The sequence below is a fragment of the Ranitomeya imitator genome, chromosome 7 (assembly GCF_032444005.1).
Source record: "Ranitomeya imitator isolate aRanImi1 chromosome 7, aRanImi1.pri, whole genome shotgun sequence".
NCBI classification, from domain to species: Eukaryota; Metazoa; Chordata; class Amphibia; order Anura; family Dendrobatidae; genus Ranitomeya; species Ranitomeya imitator.
In genome coordinates this window covers 170,739,178-170,759,055 of record NC_091288.1, presented here as the reverse complement: position 1 = coordinate 170,759,055, position 19,878 = coordinate 170,739,178, and the positions used below count along the sequence as shown (strand labels likewise).

General features: G+C 42.3%; 1 protein-coding gene across 2 annotated transcripts in view; it reads right to left on the bottom strand.

The window, feature by feature from the left end:
* CLEC16A (C-type lectin domain containing 16A) overlaps positions 1 to 19,878 on the bottom strand; it is a 285,953-nt gene that overhangs the window by 91,490 nt on the left and 174,585 nt on the right. For both annotated transcript variants that reach the window (XM_069734042.1, XM_069734041.1), the window contains exons 19-20: positions 16,688 to 16,839; positions 14,085 to 14,289 (exon numbers count right to left, since the gene is read on the bottom strand). In XM_069734042.1, the coding sequence (XP_069590143.1) occupies positions 14,085 to 14,289; positions 16,688 to 16,839 (357 nt within the window). The remainder of the gene's footprint in view (positions 1 to 14,084; positions 14,290 to 16,687; positions 16,840 to 19,878) is intronic.

Genomic DNA, 19,878 nt, shown 5'->3' with positions numbered 1-19,878 from the left:
TTCACCATTTCACCAGATGCTTCATTGGTCCAAACACGTCCCTTGCAAGTCGGCCGTGTTTCACACACCCAGATGCCATGGACATCGCCAGCCGTTCGTTTGGAAAACACGTATATGTGATTCTCGTACACCAACTTCTTCCCACGTTTGGATAGAGCTGAATTCATACTTGTAGAAAGTGAATTGCTGTGCTGACTGAATTTTTTGTGCTAGTACACCTCTCTCTTTGTAGAGATTTTAGACACTGCTATATTGTGATGTAAAGATGGAATAAGAGCTAGTCTAATGTAACTTGCAGGACACCTGACATGAAAATTGTTACATCTGCAACAAAACTTGCAAACAAGCAGGTCAGTGCTGGGTAAAAGTTCACAAAATGTTTTGATTTTAGAGTGGTTTACATTCTCCACCTAAATCAGGCCTCATTCACACTACATTTTTTTAAACCGTTTATTTTTTTCGTGTTATGTTTTTGTAACACAAAAATGTTTTAGAAAAGTTTTGGAAAAGGTCTTGTTAAATTTGCGGGCAAAATGCTCTGACACTATAATGCAATCAGTTGTAAGGTTTACAGATGGACACAGTTGATTTAACATGTCACAAAAGTGCAGCACTCTGTACAGTACTTTTGTGGCACGTGGACTGATGATGGACAGGAATTCATGAACCACAAGGACAAACTGGCGAAACGTCCAAACACAAAATTCTGGGGGCAAAACAGGGTACAACCATCCGGGGGCAAACTGCCAGGGGCGAACGGCTGGGGGGGGGGAAACATTGATGATGGATGGGAATTCATGAACCACAAGGGTACAAACATCCGCGGGCGAACTGCCGGGTGCGAAACATCCAAGAGCGAACTGCCGGGTGCGAAACATCTGGGGGCCAAATGCTGGGTACGAAATGTGCGGGGGCAATATGTACCCAGGGTTGAACTGCTGGGGGCGAAATGCGCTGGGGCGAAACATCCTGGGGGCCAAATGCTGGGGCCGAAATGTACCCAGGGGCGAACTGCTGGGGCCGAAATGTGCGGGGGCGAAACATCCTGGGGCCAAATGTTGGGGACGAAATGTACCCAGGGGCGAACTCCTGGGGGAGATGTGCGGGGGTAAAATATCCTGGGGGCCAAATGCTGGGGACAAAATGTACCCAGGGGCGAACTGCTGGGGGTGAACTGCTGGGGGCCAAACATCCAAATCCCATCTCTAACACCTATAGAAGTAAAGGCGAAGCAGTGAGTTGCTTGGAGCAGTAGATCAGATGGCTTTGTAACAGTTTTGCAGCACACACAGCTAGGTGAAAGACTTACGGTACAAATACTCGGCAGTAGCAAAAAAGTATTTTTTTTTAATGACCAAGATCCGATTGATTAAGGTCTTCAATACCAGATCGGTGAGGGTGTTACACCCGGCACCAGTGTCGATCAGATGTTTGAGGAGGCTGGATGTGCTCAGTTGTGGAGTGGAACTACACAACGCCATCAGATATATAATGGCCATGGCGGGTACTGCACGTCCATGCCTATTCATTTGAATAGTGGTGGATCTGCAATACCCTTATATAGTTTATGGAGCTTTTTCTTCCACTCCACAACTGAGCACATCCGTCCGGCCTTCAACAGCTGATCGCGGAACAGTCGGGCTTAAAACCTCCACCGATTGATGACGGAGAGACTATCAATATAAAGTACCGGACAACCCCTTTAACTTTGCATTAAAGCAAATAAAAAAAGTTCTGTAGTTTGAGTATAGGTTTTATGTGCAGTCCAGGGCTCTGGCCCATCATAGCCTTCACTGGCTCTTTATTAAGGCAAATAGACAGCAATTATGTCTAGTGTGTAATGTAGTGTAGGCTTGTTATTCTGAGTTATTGGGGAACATTTATAAAAGACTAGCATAGTAAAACAAAACAAGCAGTTTTTGGCGCAAGATGGCAGTCACTGTTGTCTTTTTCCTGGAAAGTGGCTTATATGGAAAGTGGTTCACTACATTGTAACAGGGCAGAAATAAAGCGGTATGCATGCTTATACCATCACACACAGAAAAACAAACAGAACGTCAACCTCCGACAGTAGCATTGGTGTAAACACACACCCAACTGTGAGTCTTCACCTGTCATCTACTAGGCTCCAATCTGTGTTGTCAGAGCAATTAGAGAACTATAGGTACCTTCACACTGAACAACGATATCGCTAGCGATCCGTGACGTTGCAGCGTCCTGGATAGCGATATCGTTGTGTTTGACAGGCAGCAGCGATCAGGATCCTGCTGTGACATCGTTGGTCGGAGAAGAAAGTCCAGAACTTTATTTCGTCGCTGGATCTCCCGCAGACATCGCTGAATCGGCGTGTGTGACGCCGATTCAGTGATGTCTTCACTGGTAACCAGGGTAAACATCAGGTTACTAAGCGCAGGGCCGTGCTTAGTAACCCGATATTTACCCTGGATACCAGTGTAAATGTAAAAAAAAAAAAAAAAAACTGTACATACTTACATTCCGGTGTCTGTCCCCTCGCCGTCAGCTTCCCGCACTGACTGAGCGCCAGCCGTAGAGCACAGCGGTGACGTCACCGCTCTGCTTTACGGCCGGCGCTGACACTGCAGGAAGCGGACGGCGCGGGACAGACACCGGAATGTAAGTATGTACAGTTTATTTTTTTTTACATTTACAATGGTAACCAGGGTAAATATCGGGTTACTAAGCGCGGCCCTGTGCTTAGTAACCCGATGTTTACCCTGGTTACCAGGGGACTTCGGCATCGTTGGTCGCTGGAGAGCTGTCTGTGTGACAGCTCTCCGGCGACCACACAGCGACGAAACCGCGACGCTGCAGCGATCGGCATCATTGCCTATATCGCTGCAGCGTCGCTTAATGTGACGGTACCTTATGTCATATGTGTCTAAATGATCCTGGCACCAGATAGACCGTCACCGGGTCAACGCGCCGCAAGTGACGATATACACACGGTGTTACAGAAGCTACACTACACAGGGACAGTGTCAAAGAAAGGCCCAAAAGGCTCACATACTGCACATCACACAAACATTTAGTTTCCTTTTACACTACAGGATTTCAGACAGTTAACCCCTTTACCCCCAAGGGTGGTTTGCACATTAATGACCGGGCCAATTTTTACAGTACTGACCACTGTCACTTTATGAGGTTATAACTCTGGAACGCTTCAACGGATCCCAGTGATTCTGACATTGTTTTCTCGTGACATATTGTACTTCATGATAGTGGTAAAATTTATTTGATATTACCTGCGTTTATTTGTGAAAAAAACAAAAATTAGGTGAAAATGTTGAAAATTTCGCAATTTTCAAAATTTGAATTTTTATGTCCTTAAATCACAGAGTTATGTCACACAAAATACTTAATAAGTAACATTTCCCACATGTCTACTTTACATCAGCACAATTTTGGAACCAAAATTATTTTTGGTTAGGGAGTTATAAGGGTTAAAAGTTGACCAGCAATTTCTCATTTTTACACCTTTTTTTTTTTTTTTTTTTTTAGGGACCACATCACAATTGAAGTCACTTTGACGGGTTCTATATGATAAAAAATAACCAAGTGTGACACCATTCTAAAACCTGCACCCTCCAAGGTGTTCAAAACCACATTCAAGAAGTTTATTAACCCTTCAGGTGTTTCACAGGAATTTTTGGAATGTTTAAAAAAAAAAAAATGAACATTTAACTTTTTTCACAAAAAATTTACTTTAGCTCCAATTTGTCTTATTTTACCAAGAGTAACAGGAGAAAATGGACCCCCAAGGTTGTTGTACAATTTGTTTTTTCGCAAAAATTATCTTTTTGCCCCAAATTTTTTATTTTCCCAAGGGTAAGAGAAGAAATTGGACCCCAAAATTTGTTGTGCAATTTGTCCTGAGTACGCCGATACCCCATACGTGGGGGTAAACCACTGTTTCGGCACATGGCAGAGCTCGGATGGGAAGGAGCACCATTTGACTTTCCAATGCAAAATTGACTGGAATTGAGATGGGACCCCATGTCGTGTTTGGAGAGCCCCAGATGTGCCTAAACATTGAAACCCTCCACAAGTGACACCATTTTGGAAACTAGACCCCATAAGGAACTGATCTAGATGTGTGGTGAGCACTTTGAACCCCCAAGTGTTTCACTACAGTTTATAACGCAGAGCCGTGAAAGTAAAAATTCTTTCCAATTTTCCATAGATTTTTTTTTTTAGCCTCCAGTTTTGTATTTTCCCAAGGGTAATAGGAGAAATTGGACCCCAAAAGTTGTTGTCCAATTTGTCATGAGTACGCTGATACCCCATATGTGGGAGAAACCTACTGTTTGGGCGCATGGCAGAGCTTGGAAGGGGGAAGGAGCGCTGTTTGGAATGCAGACTTAGGGTACCGTCACACAGTGGCATTTTGATCGCTACGACGGCACGATCCGTGACGCTCCAGCGTCGTAACAATATCGCTCCAGCGTCGTAGACTGCTGTCACACTTTGCAATATACGACGCTGGAGCGATAATTTCATGACGTATGTGCGATGTAGAAGCCGTTGGTTACTATGCGCACATCGTATACAATATCGTGCACACCTTTGTTACACCATGCGATCATGCCGCCACAGCGGGACACTAGACGACGAAAGAAAGTTTCAAACGATCTGCTACGACGTACGATTCTCAGCGGGGTCCCTGATCGCAGGAGCGTGTCAGACACAGCGAGATCGCTGGAACGTCACAAATCGTGCCGTTGTAGCGATCAAAATGCCACTGTGTGACGGTACCCTTAGATGGAATGGTCTGCAGGCGTCACATTGCCTTTGCAGAGCCCCTGATGTACCTAAACAGAAGAAACCCCCCACAAGTGACCCCATATTGGAAACTAGACCCCCCCAAAAAACTTGTCTAGATGTGTTGTGATAACTTTGAACCCCCAAGTGCTTCACTACAGTTTATAACAAAGAGCCGTGAAAATAACATTTTATTTTTTTTCCACAAAAATTATTTTTTAGCCCCCGTTTTTGTATTTTCCCAAGGGTAACAGGTGAAATTGGACCCCAAAAGTTGTTGTCCAATTTGTCATGAGTGCGCTGATACCCCATATGTTGGGGGTAAACCCCTGTTTGGGCACACGGGAGAGCTCGGAAGGGAAGGAGCACTGTTTTACTTTTTCAACGCAGAATTGGCTGGAATTGAGATCGGACACCATGTTGCGTTTGGAGAGCCCCTGATGTGCCTAAACAGTGGAAACCCCCCAATTCTAACTGAAACCCTAACCCAAACACACCCCTAACCCTAATCCCAACCCTAACCGTAAATGTAATCCAAACCCTAACTTTAGCCCCAACCCTAACTTTAGCCCAAACCCTAATCCTAAATTTAGCCCCAACCCTAACTCTAATGGGAAAATGGAAATAAATATATTTTTTTAATTTTATTATTTTTCCCTAACTAAGGGGGTAATGAAGGGGGGTTTGATTTACTTTTATAGCGGGTTTTTTAGCGGATTTTTATGATTGGCAGCCGTCAAACACTACAAGACGCTTTTTATTGGAAAAAATAGCTTATGCGTCTCCACATTTTGAGAGCTATAATTTTTCAATTATTTGGTCCACAGAGTCATGTGAGGTCTTGTTTTTTTGCGGGACGAGTTGATGTTTTTATTGGCACCATTTTCGTGCACGTGACTTTTTTATCGCCTTTCATTCCGATTTTTGTGACGTAGAATGAACAAAAACCAGCTATTCAAGATTTTTTTAATTTTTTTTTTTTGGGGGGGGGGGGGGGGGGTGGCGCTTATATTGTTCCACGTTTGGTAAAATTGATAAAGCAGTTTTATACCTCGGGTCAGAACGATTACAGTGATACCTCAAATATATTTTTTTTATGTTTTGGCGCTTTTATACGATAAAAACTATTTTGTATAAAAAATAATTATTTTTGCATCGCTTTATTCTGAAGACTAACTTTTATTTTTTTGATGATGACGCTGTATGACGGCTCATTTTTTGCTGGACAAGATGACGTTTTCAGCGGTACCATGGTTATTTATTTCCGTCTTTTTGATCGCGTGTTACTCCCCTTTTTGTTTGGCGGTATTATAAAGCGTCGTTTTTTTTGCCTTTTTTTACGGTGTTCACTGAAGGGGTTAACTAGTGGGACAGTTTTATTGGTCGGGTCGTTACGGACGCGGCGATACTAAATATGTGTAATTTTATTGTTTTGGTTTTTTTATTTAGATAAATAAATGTATTTATTGGAACAATATATATATATATATATATATATATATATATATATATATATTTTTTTTTATTTAGGATTTTTTTTTATTTATTTATTTTTTTACACAAGTAAATTTTTTTTTTAAAACTTTTTTACATTGCCCCAGTGGGGGACATCACAGTATAGTGTCAGATCGCTGATCTGACACTTTGCAATGCACTGGGTCAGATCAGCGATCTGACAGGCAGTGCAGGGAGGCTTCCGTGCGCCTGCTCTGAAAGCCACCTCCCTGCACGACCCGGAAGGCCCCCCACAGCCATTTTGGATCCGGGCCTATAGAGAGGAGGAGGTAGGAGACCCTCGGAGCAACACGATCACATCAATCACGTTGCTCCGAGGGTCTCAGGGAAGCACGAAGGGAGCCCCCTCCTTGCGCGATGTTTCCCTGTGCCGCCAGAACGCTGCGATCATCTTTGATCACAGTGTGCCGGGGGTTAATGTGCCAGGAGTGGTCCGTGACCGCTCCTGGCACATAGTGACGGATGTCAGCTGCGATAGTCAGCTGACAACCAGCCGCGATCCCCCCGTGAGCGCGGCTGATTGCGCTGGACGTACTATTCAGTCCATAGGAAGTAGGGCCCACCCCACATGGACGGAATAGTACGTCCAATGGTAGAAAGGGGTTAAACGAGCTCCATAGATCCCTACTGAAGACTTTAGCGCTTGTTTATCGGCCTGTGTAACAGTGAACAATGGGGACAGAACGATCACTAATCGATCACTCTGTCCCCCCGGGGTATATGGGATATCTAGATAGAGGTAGCACCTCTGGTGGAGTGCTTGCTGTGTCCTTTTAGGACAGCTCTTCCATCTTTGGTCCTCATCTGATGCTCAACTCTCACCTGTACCTCCAAGTAGCTGCTAGCATGCGGCAGCAGGTACACCCTGGAACACCGCCTCGGCAGGCGGGCCAAACCAGGTGAGGGTAGCTGTTGGGTTGCTTTGAGACCTACAGTGATTTTCAAGGGTTTGCCTACCCTTGCATGTGAAGACTGGATATGGCTGACTGTGCGGAAGAAACCAAGATTCAACGGACAGACAAGCGATTTCCAGCACAGCGTTGTGGAGCGCTGAGAGGGCGCAGCGAGGCACATATAGGACACTGCTGGCCATCCACTGCACCCTGACCTATCTCCAGTTGTCTCGCTTAGTTCTTGCCACTGGGGCTCGATAGGTACGGGCGAGAGAGTGAGGTGGACGACTGCGCAACTCCTCCTCACTTTAATCAAGTCAAGCGCAAGTCATGACTTCAACCACTGCGTATGTGGGCGAACCTTCAGGGCCCAGATTGGACTCATCAGCCACCTCCGGAGCCATAACTATTAATTATCTTCTAACCCTGAAGTCATGGTCATCTTCGAATACGAAGGACGAACATCATCACTCTGTCCCCATACAGCACCATGTTATCAGCAGCACATCTGCAGTTTACATTGTGCGATGTGCTGCCGAGAATAATGATTTTGTTTTCCGCCAGAAACAATCCAATCACCTGATGAATGAGCAGCGTTTTACTTTTTTGTTGGGCGATTGCTGACATGTTTACACCTATGAACTGCACTGCCGGGATTTATAAATGTGGATACTACACAAACTGTACGTGACACACACACACATTAGACACAGCACACACAAGTATATACACATAGAAAGTACACACAAATGTATATACATGCAACACACACTTCTACACATGTGACATACACACGTATATAGACAACACATACACACCTGTATATACAGTGCCTTGCGAAAGTATTCGTCTCCCTGGAACTTTTCAACCTTTTCCCACATATCATGCTTCAAACATAAAGATACTATATGTACATTTTTGGTGAAGAATCAACAACAAGTGGAACACAATTATGAAGTTGAACAAAATTTATTGGTTATTTTAAATTTTTGTGGAAATTCAAAAACGGAGAAGTGAGGTGTGCAATATTATTCAGCCCCTTTACTTTCAGTGCAGCAAACTCACTCCAGAAGTTCATGGTGGATCTCTAAATCAGAGGTCCCCAACTCCAGTCCTCAAGGCCCACCAACAGGTCATGTTTTCAGGATTTCCTTTGCATTGCACAGGTGATGCAATTATTACCTGGGCAAGACTAAGGAAATCCTGAAAACATGACATGTTGGTGGGCCTTGAGGACTGGAGTTGGGGACCTCTGCTCTAAATGATCCAATGTTGTCCTAAATGCCTAATGACGATAAATATAATCCACCTGTGTGTAATCAAGTCTCCTTATAAATGCACCTGCTCTGTGATAGTCTCAGGGTTCTGTTTGAAGCACAGAGAGCATGATGAAGACCAAGGAACACAACAGGCAGGTCTGTGATACTGTTGTGGAGAAGTTTAAAGCCGGATTTAGATACAAAATTATTTCCAAAACTTTAAACATCCCAAGGAGCACTGTGCAAGTGATCATATTGAAATGGAAGGAGTATCATACCACTGCATATAAACCAAGACTCGGCCGTCCCTCTAAATTTTCATCTCAAACAAGAAGAAGACTGATCAGAGATGCAGCCAAGAGGCCCATGATCACTCTGGATGAACGGCAGAAATCTACAGCTGCGGTGGGACAGTCTGTCCATAGGACAACAATCAGTCGTACACTGCACAAATCTGGCCTTTATGGAAGAGTGGTAAGAAGAAAGTCATTTCTCATTGATATCCATACAAAGTGTTGTTTAAAGTTTGCAACAAGCCACCTGGGAGACACACCAAACATGTGGAAGAAGGTGCCTTGGTCAGATGAAGCCAAAAATTGAAGTTTTGGCAACAATGCCAAACGATATGTTTGGCGTAAAGGCAACACAGCTCATCACCCTGAACACACCATCCCCACTGTCAAACAGGGTAGTGGCAGCATCATGGTCTGGGCCTACTTTTCTTCAGCGGGGTCAGGGAGGATGGTTAAAATTGATGGGAAGATGGATGGAGCCAAATACAGGACTATTCTTGAAGAAAACCTGTTGGAGTCTGCAAAAGACCTGAGACTGGGACGGAGATTTGTCTTCTAACAAGACAATGATCCCAAACATAAAGCAAAATCTCCAGTAGAATGGTTCACAAATAAACATATCCAGGTGTTAGAATGGCCAAGTCAAAGTCCAGACCTCAACCCAATCGAGAATCTGTGGAAAGAGCGGAAAACTGCTGTTCACAAACTATCTCCATCAAACCTCACACTGAGCTCGAGCTGTTTGCCAAGGAAGAATGGGCAAGAATTTCAGTCTCTCGATGTACAAAACTGATAGAGACATCCCCCAAGCGACTTACAACTGTAATCGCAGCAAAAGATGGCGCAACAAAGTATTATGTTAAAGGGGCCGAATAATATTGCACGCCCCACTTTTCAGTTTTTGAATTTTCACAAAAATTTAAAATAACCAATAAATTTCGTTCAACTTCACAATTGTGTTTCACTTGTTGTTGATTCTTCACCAAAAATTTACATTTGGTATCTTTATGTTTGAAGCATGATATGTGGGAAAAGGTTGAAAAGTTCCAGAGAGCCGATTACTTTCGCAAGGCACTGTACACACTGTAGGATGGCCGCTGGACAAGTCCTTGAGGGGAGATATGTATCAAGGTTGGTAGCTTCAGTGACGCAAGCCCGGGAAGTGAGTTAGGGCTCATCAGTGCCGGGTTAACGAGTAGTCAAAGAGATGGGTGAGACTGACAGCTCACATTATCCCATCCTGGGGGCATGGTGAAGCATATAAAATGGAGACCAGTAGTCTCATTCAGTGCCTGTGACTTGAAGTGTGTAGAGCTCCAGTGTGCTTGTCATTGCTAAGGATCCATGAATTGGACACTAAAGGTACCTTCACACATAACGATATCGTTAACGATATCGTTGCAACGTCACGCTTTTTGTGACGTAGCAACGATCCCGCTAACGATCTCGTTATGTGTGACAGCGACCAACGATCAGGCCCCTGCTGGGAGATCGTTGGTCGTTGGGGAATGATCAGGACCTTTTTTTGGTCGCTGATCACCCGCTGCCATCGCTGGATCGGCGTGTGTGACGCCGATCCAGCGATGTGTTCACTGGTAACCAGGGTAAATATAGGGTTACTAAGTGCAGGGCCGCGCTTAGTAACCCGATATTTACCCTGGTTACCATTGTAAAAGTAAAAAAAAAACACTACATACTCACATTCTGATGTCTGTCACGTCCCCCGCCGTCAGCTTCCCTGCACTGACTGTGTCAGCGCCAGCCGTAAAGCAGAGCACAGCGGTGACGTCACCGCTGTTACTGCCGGCACTGAAACAGAAAGTGCAGGGAAGCTGACGGCGGGGGACGTGACAGACATCAGAATGTGAATATGTAGTGGTTTTTTTTTTTTACTATTACAATGGTAACCAGGGTAAATATCGGGTTACTAAGCGCGGCCCTGCACTTAGTAACCCGATGTTTACCTTGGTTACCCGGGTGCTGCAGGGGGACTTCGGCATCGTTGAAGACAGTTTCAACGATGCCAAAGTCGTTCCCCTGATCGTTGGTCGCTGGAGAGAGCTGTCTGTGTGACAGCTCTCCAGCGACCACACAACGACTTACCAATGATCACGGCCAGGTCGTATCGCTAGTCGTGATCATTGGTAAGTCGCTTAGTGTAACGGTACCTTAACCCAAGTGGGTAAACACACAATACTGTATGGACTATTTACTTTGCGTTTTCACTTTGTGCCAGAAAAGGCTGTCTTTTGTTTAGTTTCCTGAGTAGTTTTTGGAGTTTTAATAAACCAGCTTGGACATTTTACTGAAAGTTTCCTGTGCCTACCTCAAACGCAACCGAGTGAGTAGAAACCCTACAACACACATGCGTATATATACACACACACGCATATAAATACACACACACAGTGGGGAAAATAACCATTTCATACACTGCCGATTTTGCACATTATCCCATCCACAAAGAATGCAGAGGTCTTTATTTTTCATCGTAGGTACACCAACTGTCTGAGACAATCTAATAATAAAAAACAGAAAATCACATTGTATGTTTTTACATAATTAATTGGCATTTTCTTGCATGAAATAAGTATTTGATTTAATAGAAAAACAGAACTTAATATTTGGTACATTGTTTGCAGAGGTCAGACGTTTTCTGTAGTTCTTGACCAAGTTTGCACACACTGTAGACGGTATTTTGGCCCAGTCCTCCATACACATCTTCTCCAGATCTTTCAGCTTTCGGGGCTGTCAGTGAGCAACACTGAGTTTCAGCTCTCCCCCCCCCCAAGATTTTCTATTGGGTTCAGGTCTGGAGACTTGCTAGGCCCCTGTCATGCTGTAACACCTAGCCACGACCCACATTTAATGCTCCTACTCCTTTAATGCTCCTACTGAGGGTAGTAAGTCGTTGGCCAAAATCTAGCGATACATGACCCCATTCATCCTCCCTTCAATACAGTGCAGTCACCCTGGAATTGAGATGTTTCCTCACCATGCTTCACGGTTGGGATTGTGTTCTTGAGGTTGAACTCATCCTTTTTCCTCCAAACACCCAAGTGGAGTTGATATAAAAACAAAATTATTTTAGTCTCATTTGACCACATGACCTTCTCCCAGGCCTCCTCTGGATCATCCAGATGGTCAATGGCGAACTTCAAGCGGTCCTGGACATGTGCAGGCGTGAGCGGGATGACCTTCCGTGCACTGCAGGATTTTAATCCATGACAGCATAGAGCTCTTCAAGTCACTGACCAGGACCTTCCGTGTAGTTCTAGGGTCACTCCTCATTTTTCTCAGAATCATCCTTACCCCACAAGGCAAGATCTTATATGGAGCCCCAGACCAAGGAAGACTGACTGTCATCTTGTACTTCTTCCACTTTCTAACACTTATGCCAAAGGTTGTCTTCTCACCAAGCTCCTTGCCTATTGCCCTGTAGCTCACCCCAGCCTTGTGCAGATCTACAATTTTATCTCTGGTGTCCACAGACAGCTCTTTGGTCTAAGCCATGGCAGATATCGACTTTTTGACACCACTCCCACCACTCTGTCTCTGATTCCTTAATTTAATGCAAGATAAGTCCTTTACTCATAGGGATTTAAGCCAGTATATTCTCCTGATTAACCAAATTATGGGAAAATGAGTTGAGAAGGTACATACTGGGCCGTTTTGTTTGTGATAAACAATTATGATGGGGGTATATTAATCCTAAAATTATTGTATTTGGGGTATGTGTAATAGCAGTATGCAATCTGGCTATCAATGTATACAAAACCCCTTTGAGTGCATGTATTAATCCCTTCATGACTGGAGTATTTTTGGTTTTCAGTTTTCGTTTTTTGATTCCCTTCTTCCCAAAGCCATAACTTGAAAGCCAGTTGAAAGCTTGTTTTTTTGCGGGACAAGTCATACTTTTGATCAACACCATTGGTTTTAACATATCGTATACTGAAAAACGGGGGAAAAAAATCCAAATGCGGTGAAATTGCAAAAAAAGTGCAATTCCACAATTTATTATTTTTTTTACCATGTTCACTAAATGCTAAAACTGACCGGCCATTATGATTCTCCGGGCCATTACAGGTTCATAGACACCAAACATGTCTAGGTTTTTTTTTTTTTATCTGTGGTGAAAAAAAAAAAAAAATCCAAACATTTCTAAAAAAAAAAAAAAAAAAATAGCCGCATTTTACGAGACCTGTAGCGTCTTCATTTTTCGCGATTTGGGGCTGGGTGAGAGCTCATTTTTTGTGTGCCGAGCTAATGTTTTTATTGATACAATTTTGATGTAGATACAATCTTTTGATCGCCCATTATTGCAATGCAGCGGCGACCAAAAAAACGTAATTCTGGCATTTTAAATGTATTCCTCGTTACGTCGTTTAGCAATCGGGTTAATTCTATTCTGAAAGCGGCAATACCAAATGTGTAGGTCTGATATTTTGTTATTGTTTTATTTTGAATGGGGCAAAAAGGGGGTGATTTGAACATTTATATATTTTTATACATTTTTTTTCACTTTTTGCATGCTTCAATAGTCTCCATGGGAGAGTAGAAGCTGCAATTCTCCGATTGTCTCTGCTACACACAGGTGATGATCAGATTGCCTGTGTGTAGCAGAAATGCTCACTTGCTAGGAGCCAATTGGCGGCGTTCATAGCAATCCGGCTATGACAACCATAGAGGTCTGCTGGAGACCTCTAGTTGTCATGCCAACCCATCGGTGACCCGCACCGACGGGTGAGATTTCTGGCGCGCTTACCAGAAGCGCGAGTTAAATGCCGCAGCATTTAACAGGTTAACAGCCGCGGGTGGACTGTGATTCCACCCGCGCTGTTAGAGGTACTTGTCAGCTGTTCAAAACAGCTGACATGTACCGGAGAAAGTTGTGGGCTCAGTGCCGGAGCCCACATCAAAGGGAGGGATTCTGATGTGGGCGTACTATTACACCCAACGTCGGAAAGGGGTTAAAGCACCTTCTATGCGATCACTGTTTACCTGGGATTTTAATACCCCATCTTGTTATTGGTTTTTTGTTAAATATGACACAGGGGAATGTGAATCATAGAATTTGTTTATTCAAGGGTATGTGTGATAGTAATATACAATGTTGCCACTAATAGCATAAAAAAAACCTTTGTATGCATATACCAAAGCGCACCAGGTATCCCCTTTAAATATAGGCTTCTGCAACTTGTGTATTGGGGTTAGGGGACGGCACGCCCTACCAATCATGGACATACACCTTTAAATCACTTTAGAAATTTAATACAATTTCAGCAAGCAAAATATAAATATATAGTTATAAAAATGAACAACTGATGAAAGCATATGGAACCTACCAGATATCCTCTGCATTTTCATCCGTCGGGCTTGAATACGCCCTTTTGCAAGTCTCTGCTTGGCTATAATACAGCGGATGTGGTCTGAGAAGATAAATGTAGCTTGGAGAATGGGAAATGGCTTGGAGTGCGGCGTAGATGCTGGTTTGTGGATAGTTATATTTAAAGCCCTGCTATCATCTTCTACACCAGTTACTTGCATATCCTAGAAAATAAGATAAGGTATTGCTTCAAAAACGTACATATCTGTACAGCTATTTATTGGATATAATATATGATGTGCATTACTTACCTGCACAAATATTACTTTATTTGTAACATCACATTTTTCTACAAATCATAATATAATTGGATGAAAAACAGACAACCCCAGTGCCGATGACAAGAGGGATAATTGCAACAAATAACTGATTGAATGCATCTCTCATTACAACCCAATTTAGAAACAAACGTTTGGAATATATTCGATTATGTTCCCGTAAGCTACTGTCGGCTGAGCCACTATTAAAGGGATTGTCTGGTGAAAAGAAGTTATTGCCTATCCAAAGGATAGGTGATAACTTTCTGATCCATGGGGGGTCTGACCTCTGGTACCTGATTGGCAGAGAGGGGAATTTTTATCCCCAATTTAGCACTTTTATCCCCTTTACAAAATGGAGCAGCGAGTTGGACACCTGTCCACCCCTCTATTAATTCTGTATGGGGCTGCAAAAAAAGCCAAACAGAGTTGGGCAGCCCAGCAGGGAATGAATGGAGCAGCAGTCAGGCATGAGCACAGACAATCCATTCTAAGTGCCCCTTTCTTTCGAACGGAAAAAGTCACAGCGGTTGGATTCCGCAACGATCAACAAGCTATCATATCTCCTATTTAGAGGTGATAACTTGTATTCACCGGACAACCCCTTTAAGGTTGTATTACCTAAGAACATGATCTGACAATAGCGGTAGAAAAGTAAACATTTTTTTCCAGATACAGTATCATGTGCAGGTTGTGTCTGGCACTGCATCTCAGCAATATATACAGGAATGAGGAGGTGGTGCAATATCAGACACCGCCCACGGACAAGACTGCAAATATTTCAGGAAGAAAACAAGAATAAGCCGACAAATGAGTGGTGTAAAGTTAGATAAAGGCGTCTACTTTTCTCCAAGATTTATCAAGCAGCATGAGCCACTGTGATAAACAAGGTCTAAAAATATGTCTGGTCTAAAAATTATGTACCAAAGTGAGAAATGTAGGTGTGTTACGCTGCTGGTAATGAATTCACAGGATACAGATGAATAAAAATAGATTGTAGTTTATTCCCATGCGTTTCTAAGTAGGTGTTTATTGTGGTTCCTCTGAGGAATAGGTCCGTTCTGCCTACAATCTATTTCTATTCATCTGTATCCTGTGAATTCCTTACCAGCAGTGCAGCATACCCGTATTTCTCCCTTTGGTATATATAGATATTTGCTTATTCAACCAGCAGAGCAGCAGCAACTGGAGTATTGCTATCCAGTGCTATTCAATTACTGTGGTTTCACAGCATTACAAGGTGAGCACGAGAAAATGTAATAAAACCGTATGCTATTTGCTTTAATGCACTTTTCGACAATCTCTGGATTCAAAATTAGACCATTCAACATGTCTAAAAATTAGACCATTCAACATGCCTAAAAATTAGAACATTCAACATGCCTAAAAATTAGACCATTCATCATGTCTAAAAATTAGAACATTCAACATGTCTAAAAATTAGACCATTCAACATGCCTAAAAATTAGACCATTCAACATGCCTAAAAATTAGACCATTCATCATGTCTAAAAATTAGAACATTCAACATGTCTAAAAATTAGACCATTCAACATGCCTAAAAATTAGACCATTCAACATGCCTAAAAATTAGACCATTCATCATGTCTAAAAATTAGAACATTCAACATGTCTAAAAATTAGACCATTCAACATGTCTAAAAATTAGACCATTCAACATGTCTAAAAATTGGACCATTCAACATGTCTAAAAATTGGACCGTTCAACACGCCTAAAAATTAGACCATTCAACATGCCTAAAAATTAGACCGTTCAACAGGTCTAAAAATTAGACCGTTTAACGTGTGTGAAAACTTTTATTGCATCCTAGACAATAGGCAGCATATTCATTTGTGAAATCAACTGAATAGTAAATGGAGTGATAAACTGATTTGCTTATCCTCCTTGGGGTCTCTAAGATATTTTCAAAACATGATTAATTTCAGAAAATTAACACTTTATTAAAAACCGTACAAAAAAAATAAAATAAAAAATACATTCAGCTAATAAGAGAGGTTCCTGTTTGGTCTTTGCATTATAAAGTAGTGGAAAACCACATTTCCAATGCCTAGCTGGTTGTGGTTTCCATCAGATAAATTAGTTAATCGCTAGAGGTGCCAGAAAAGAGGCTTGAAAAGCAAAAGAGTGGTCTCATATTGAAAATAGTTATCTCGGATGAGACAACCCTTTTAAGCATTCGTAGACATCAATCTAATCCAGTCTCATATTTCCAGTAACGTGGTCGTACCAGGCAAGCACTAAAATGTAAGCATAAAGTCAAAATGTCGTAATTCTATTACTAACCTGTAATAATCCAGCAAATTTCACCACTCCCCACCCAAGTCTTTTACTGTCCGGCTCCACCAGGCTCATCTGATAGATGTCCACTGCCAGGAATCTCTGAACTTGGTCTCCGTCCTTCGTTATTACAGTGCATGCTATTAAATCACTGTTATCTAAAGGAAAAAAAAATTGCTAACCAATAGATCCAAATTTATGATTTGTTTATTTCATGGCAATTTATTATATGGTCATACTTCCAGTATGATTTTGGAATTACTGAAAACTTGCACTAATATTCCCACTGAAGTCAACTGGGAGCAGCAGTAAATTAGGCAGGGGGTCTATCTCAGGCTTCCATAGACCACGCCGAGCACTGCAGATACCCCAGAGCCTCCGATCAGAGGTCCAACAGCATTTAAGAGACATGGTATAATGCAGAGGAGCAGGTAGTGAACCATGTAATTCTTCAGTCCACAACACATATATACCAGATATATTTATTAGTAGCCGACAGCTATGTCAGTCATCAATTCGGGTGAAATCCTGTCTAATTTCTGGCACCTCGAAGCAGAGAGCAGAAAATACATTAGCAGCGGCAATCCTGTGCTCTGTAAATACAGTTGGAGCGCTGCCTGCTGTATCCGAAGCGTGGAAACACACTTCACTGCCCATTTACTGTAATTGCTTTGGTGGCTTGCAGAGATCAATAATGTTAATTAAAAGGTTCAGTGTAAACCACCAATTGTAGCTTGCAGCTTGTTCTGCAGAAGCGGCCTAAGTGCTCGGAAACCTCTCTTCCTCTGGAAGAAATGAACCACAATTCTTAAGAATACTTGAGGCATAATAGAAACACAACACTACATACATAAATATTCACATACTACATTATATACAGACACGCTCTAAAGAAGAGGACCTGTCACCGCATCAAAAGGAGAAAGGGTTGCACTCATGTTATTCCTGCCACCCCCCCAAGTTTTACTTTTCTTAAATTCGCCAAATTGGTTCAAGAAAATGGAACTTTTCATATAGTATATATATATATATATATATATATATATATATATATATATATATATACACATATATATATACACATATATATATATATATATATATATATATATATATATATATATATATATATATATATATATATATATATATATATAAATATATAACCGTATATATAGTGTGACAGGGTCACTGGCACGGTATGAGGGGAGATATGTGTCACTGCACGTAATGGCGTCAGTATTTTCCTCCAGCACACTACATGTTGTGAGGGTTAAGTTCAGGTTGCATACATGGGCTGGTCTTATGTAGACATCTATAGAGTGGGTGGGAAGATGTCCACCTTATCACCACCTACAGAGCCGGGACCTGCGTGATTTCAGTCATGTGGTCTGGGTTTAACTAGATGGATGTGAGAAGAAGTCTGTGTGTTGTGCTTTGGAGAGGAAAGACTCCAAACGGTGGCTCCAGGTGGAGCTAAAGACACATGGTGGTCTGAGCGGGCGAATCCCTCAGACATATGGACTTTGCTGTACGTTATCTTTTTGTTTTGCCGTTATGCCAGAAAAGCCATATTTACTTTGCTGAACCCCGCTATAATATATATATATATATATATATATATATATATATATATATATATATATATATATATATATATATATCTATCCCATGTGCGACGTTTCAGTCCAAAGTGTGGACCTTTCTCAAGCTTTTTTCTACTGGAGTGCTGCCTTCATCTTTCTGGACAATAGCATGAGGTTTGGTATATACCTGGAAGGATTTCTTGCACCCTCTGTCTTCTTTTGGTGCTGCTTTTTGAGATTATATATATATATATACACATTTTATATATATATATATATATATATATATATATATATATATATATATATATATATATATATATATATATATATATTACACACATACTACATTAAAGGACTTGTCCACTACTCAGACAACCCCAATCAGCATGTTTGCACCAGTAAAACAACACACTCATCTCCGATGCCATTCCAGCGGTGTCGGAACTGGCTCTCCCAGGGCTCACATGACATTGTTACGTCACGCGATCCCTGCTGCCAATCAGCACTGGCTTCACTCTCCCAGTCTTCGGATTTATAAGACGTCAGGAGGAAATGAGCGCCAAGTCGCGGCTCTGACTTCCTCTTGATGTCGGATTCGTCCGAATGATGGGAGAGTGAAGCCAGCCAGCTCTTCATGGAAGTCCCAGGAGAGCCAGTGCCGACACCGCTGGAACGGCCCTGGCAATGGAGGGGAATATAGGAGTTGTTGTTCTACTGGTGCAAACATGCTGATTGATTGGTAGTGGACAACCCCGTTAAGCAATACTACATTATATATACAAACATACACACAGTGTATGGTATAATAATAATATTATATACATACACACAGTTGCTCCTCAGAGAGAAGATCTTTGTAGCTTCTCATTCCTCTAACAAGCTTATCAAGGCCATGGACTCCCTTCTACATTTACTTTTAGGGTACTGACGTTTTGGTAAGCCAGACAACTCCTTTGGGCTACGTTTTTAATTAGTTAATTTGATGGAAAACCATTGCCATTTCAGACAAAAAAAAAAGGTAGCTGACCAGGGCCCATGTGTCTCGTGTGACTAATCCATAAGGCTGGTGCCCATTATCTTCTCTTCGTCCTGCTCCCTTTGAGTGACAGGTCTCTCCTTACATGTGTGTCTTGGGAGAGACGTCTAACTCAAAAGGAAGTAGGTTGGGGAGAAGCCAGATAAAACATACCTGGCTGAAATGAGAGCACTATTTTCTGATTTATGCCTGTGGTCGGAACGAGGTGAATAGTCTGTGAGATTCACTTTAAGCAAACTCCTTTGCTAATGGCAGCACAGACATGAGCTCGAGGGGGGTAAAGGATTTCAGTGGAAATAGCTTGGTAATGCTTTAAAATTGCTTTTTTTGGAGAACTCCAGATAATTACTTCTAGTGAATAAGACTGCATAGGGAAACGCGAGAGGCATGTGGTGCGTGCATACATTTCAGAGAATGTCATGAAACCGGTCAACAGCTCTGCAGAAACCACAGGTTTCCTTCTATTCCAAGGAATTGCATGTTTTCTCTACAGAAACAAAGAAGTGCTAACCTTAGAGGCGGCTAACCTCCAGCCACACAATGCCTCGGCTGATTCTGGAGAACACCTTTAA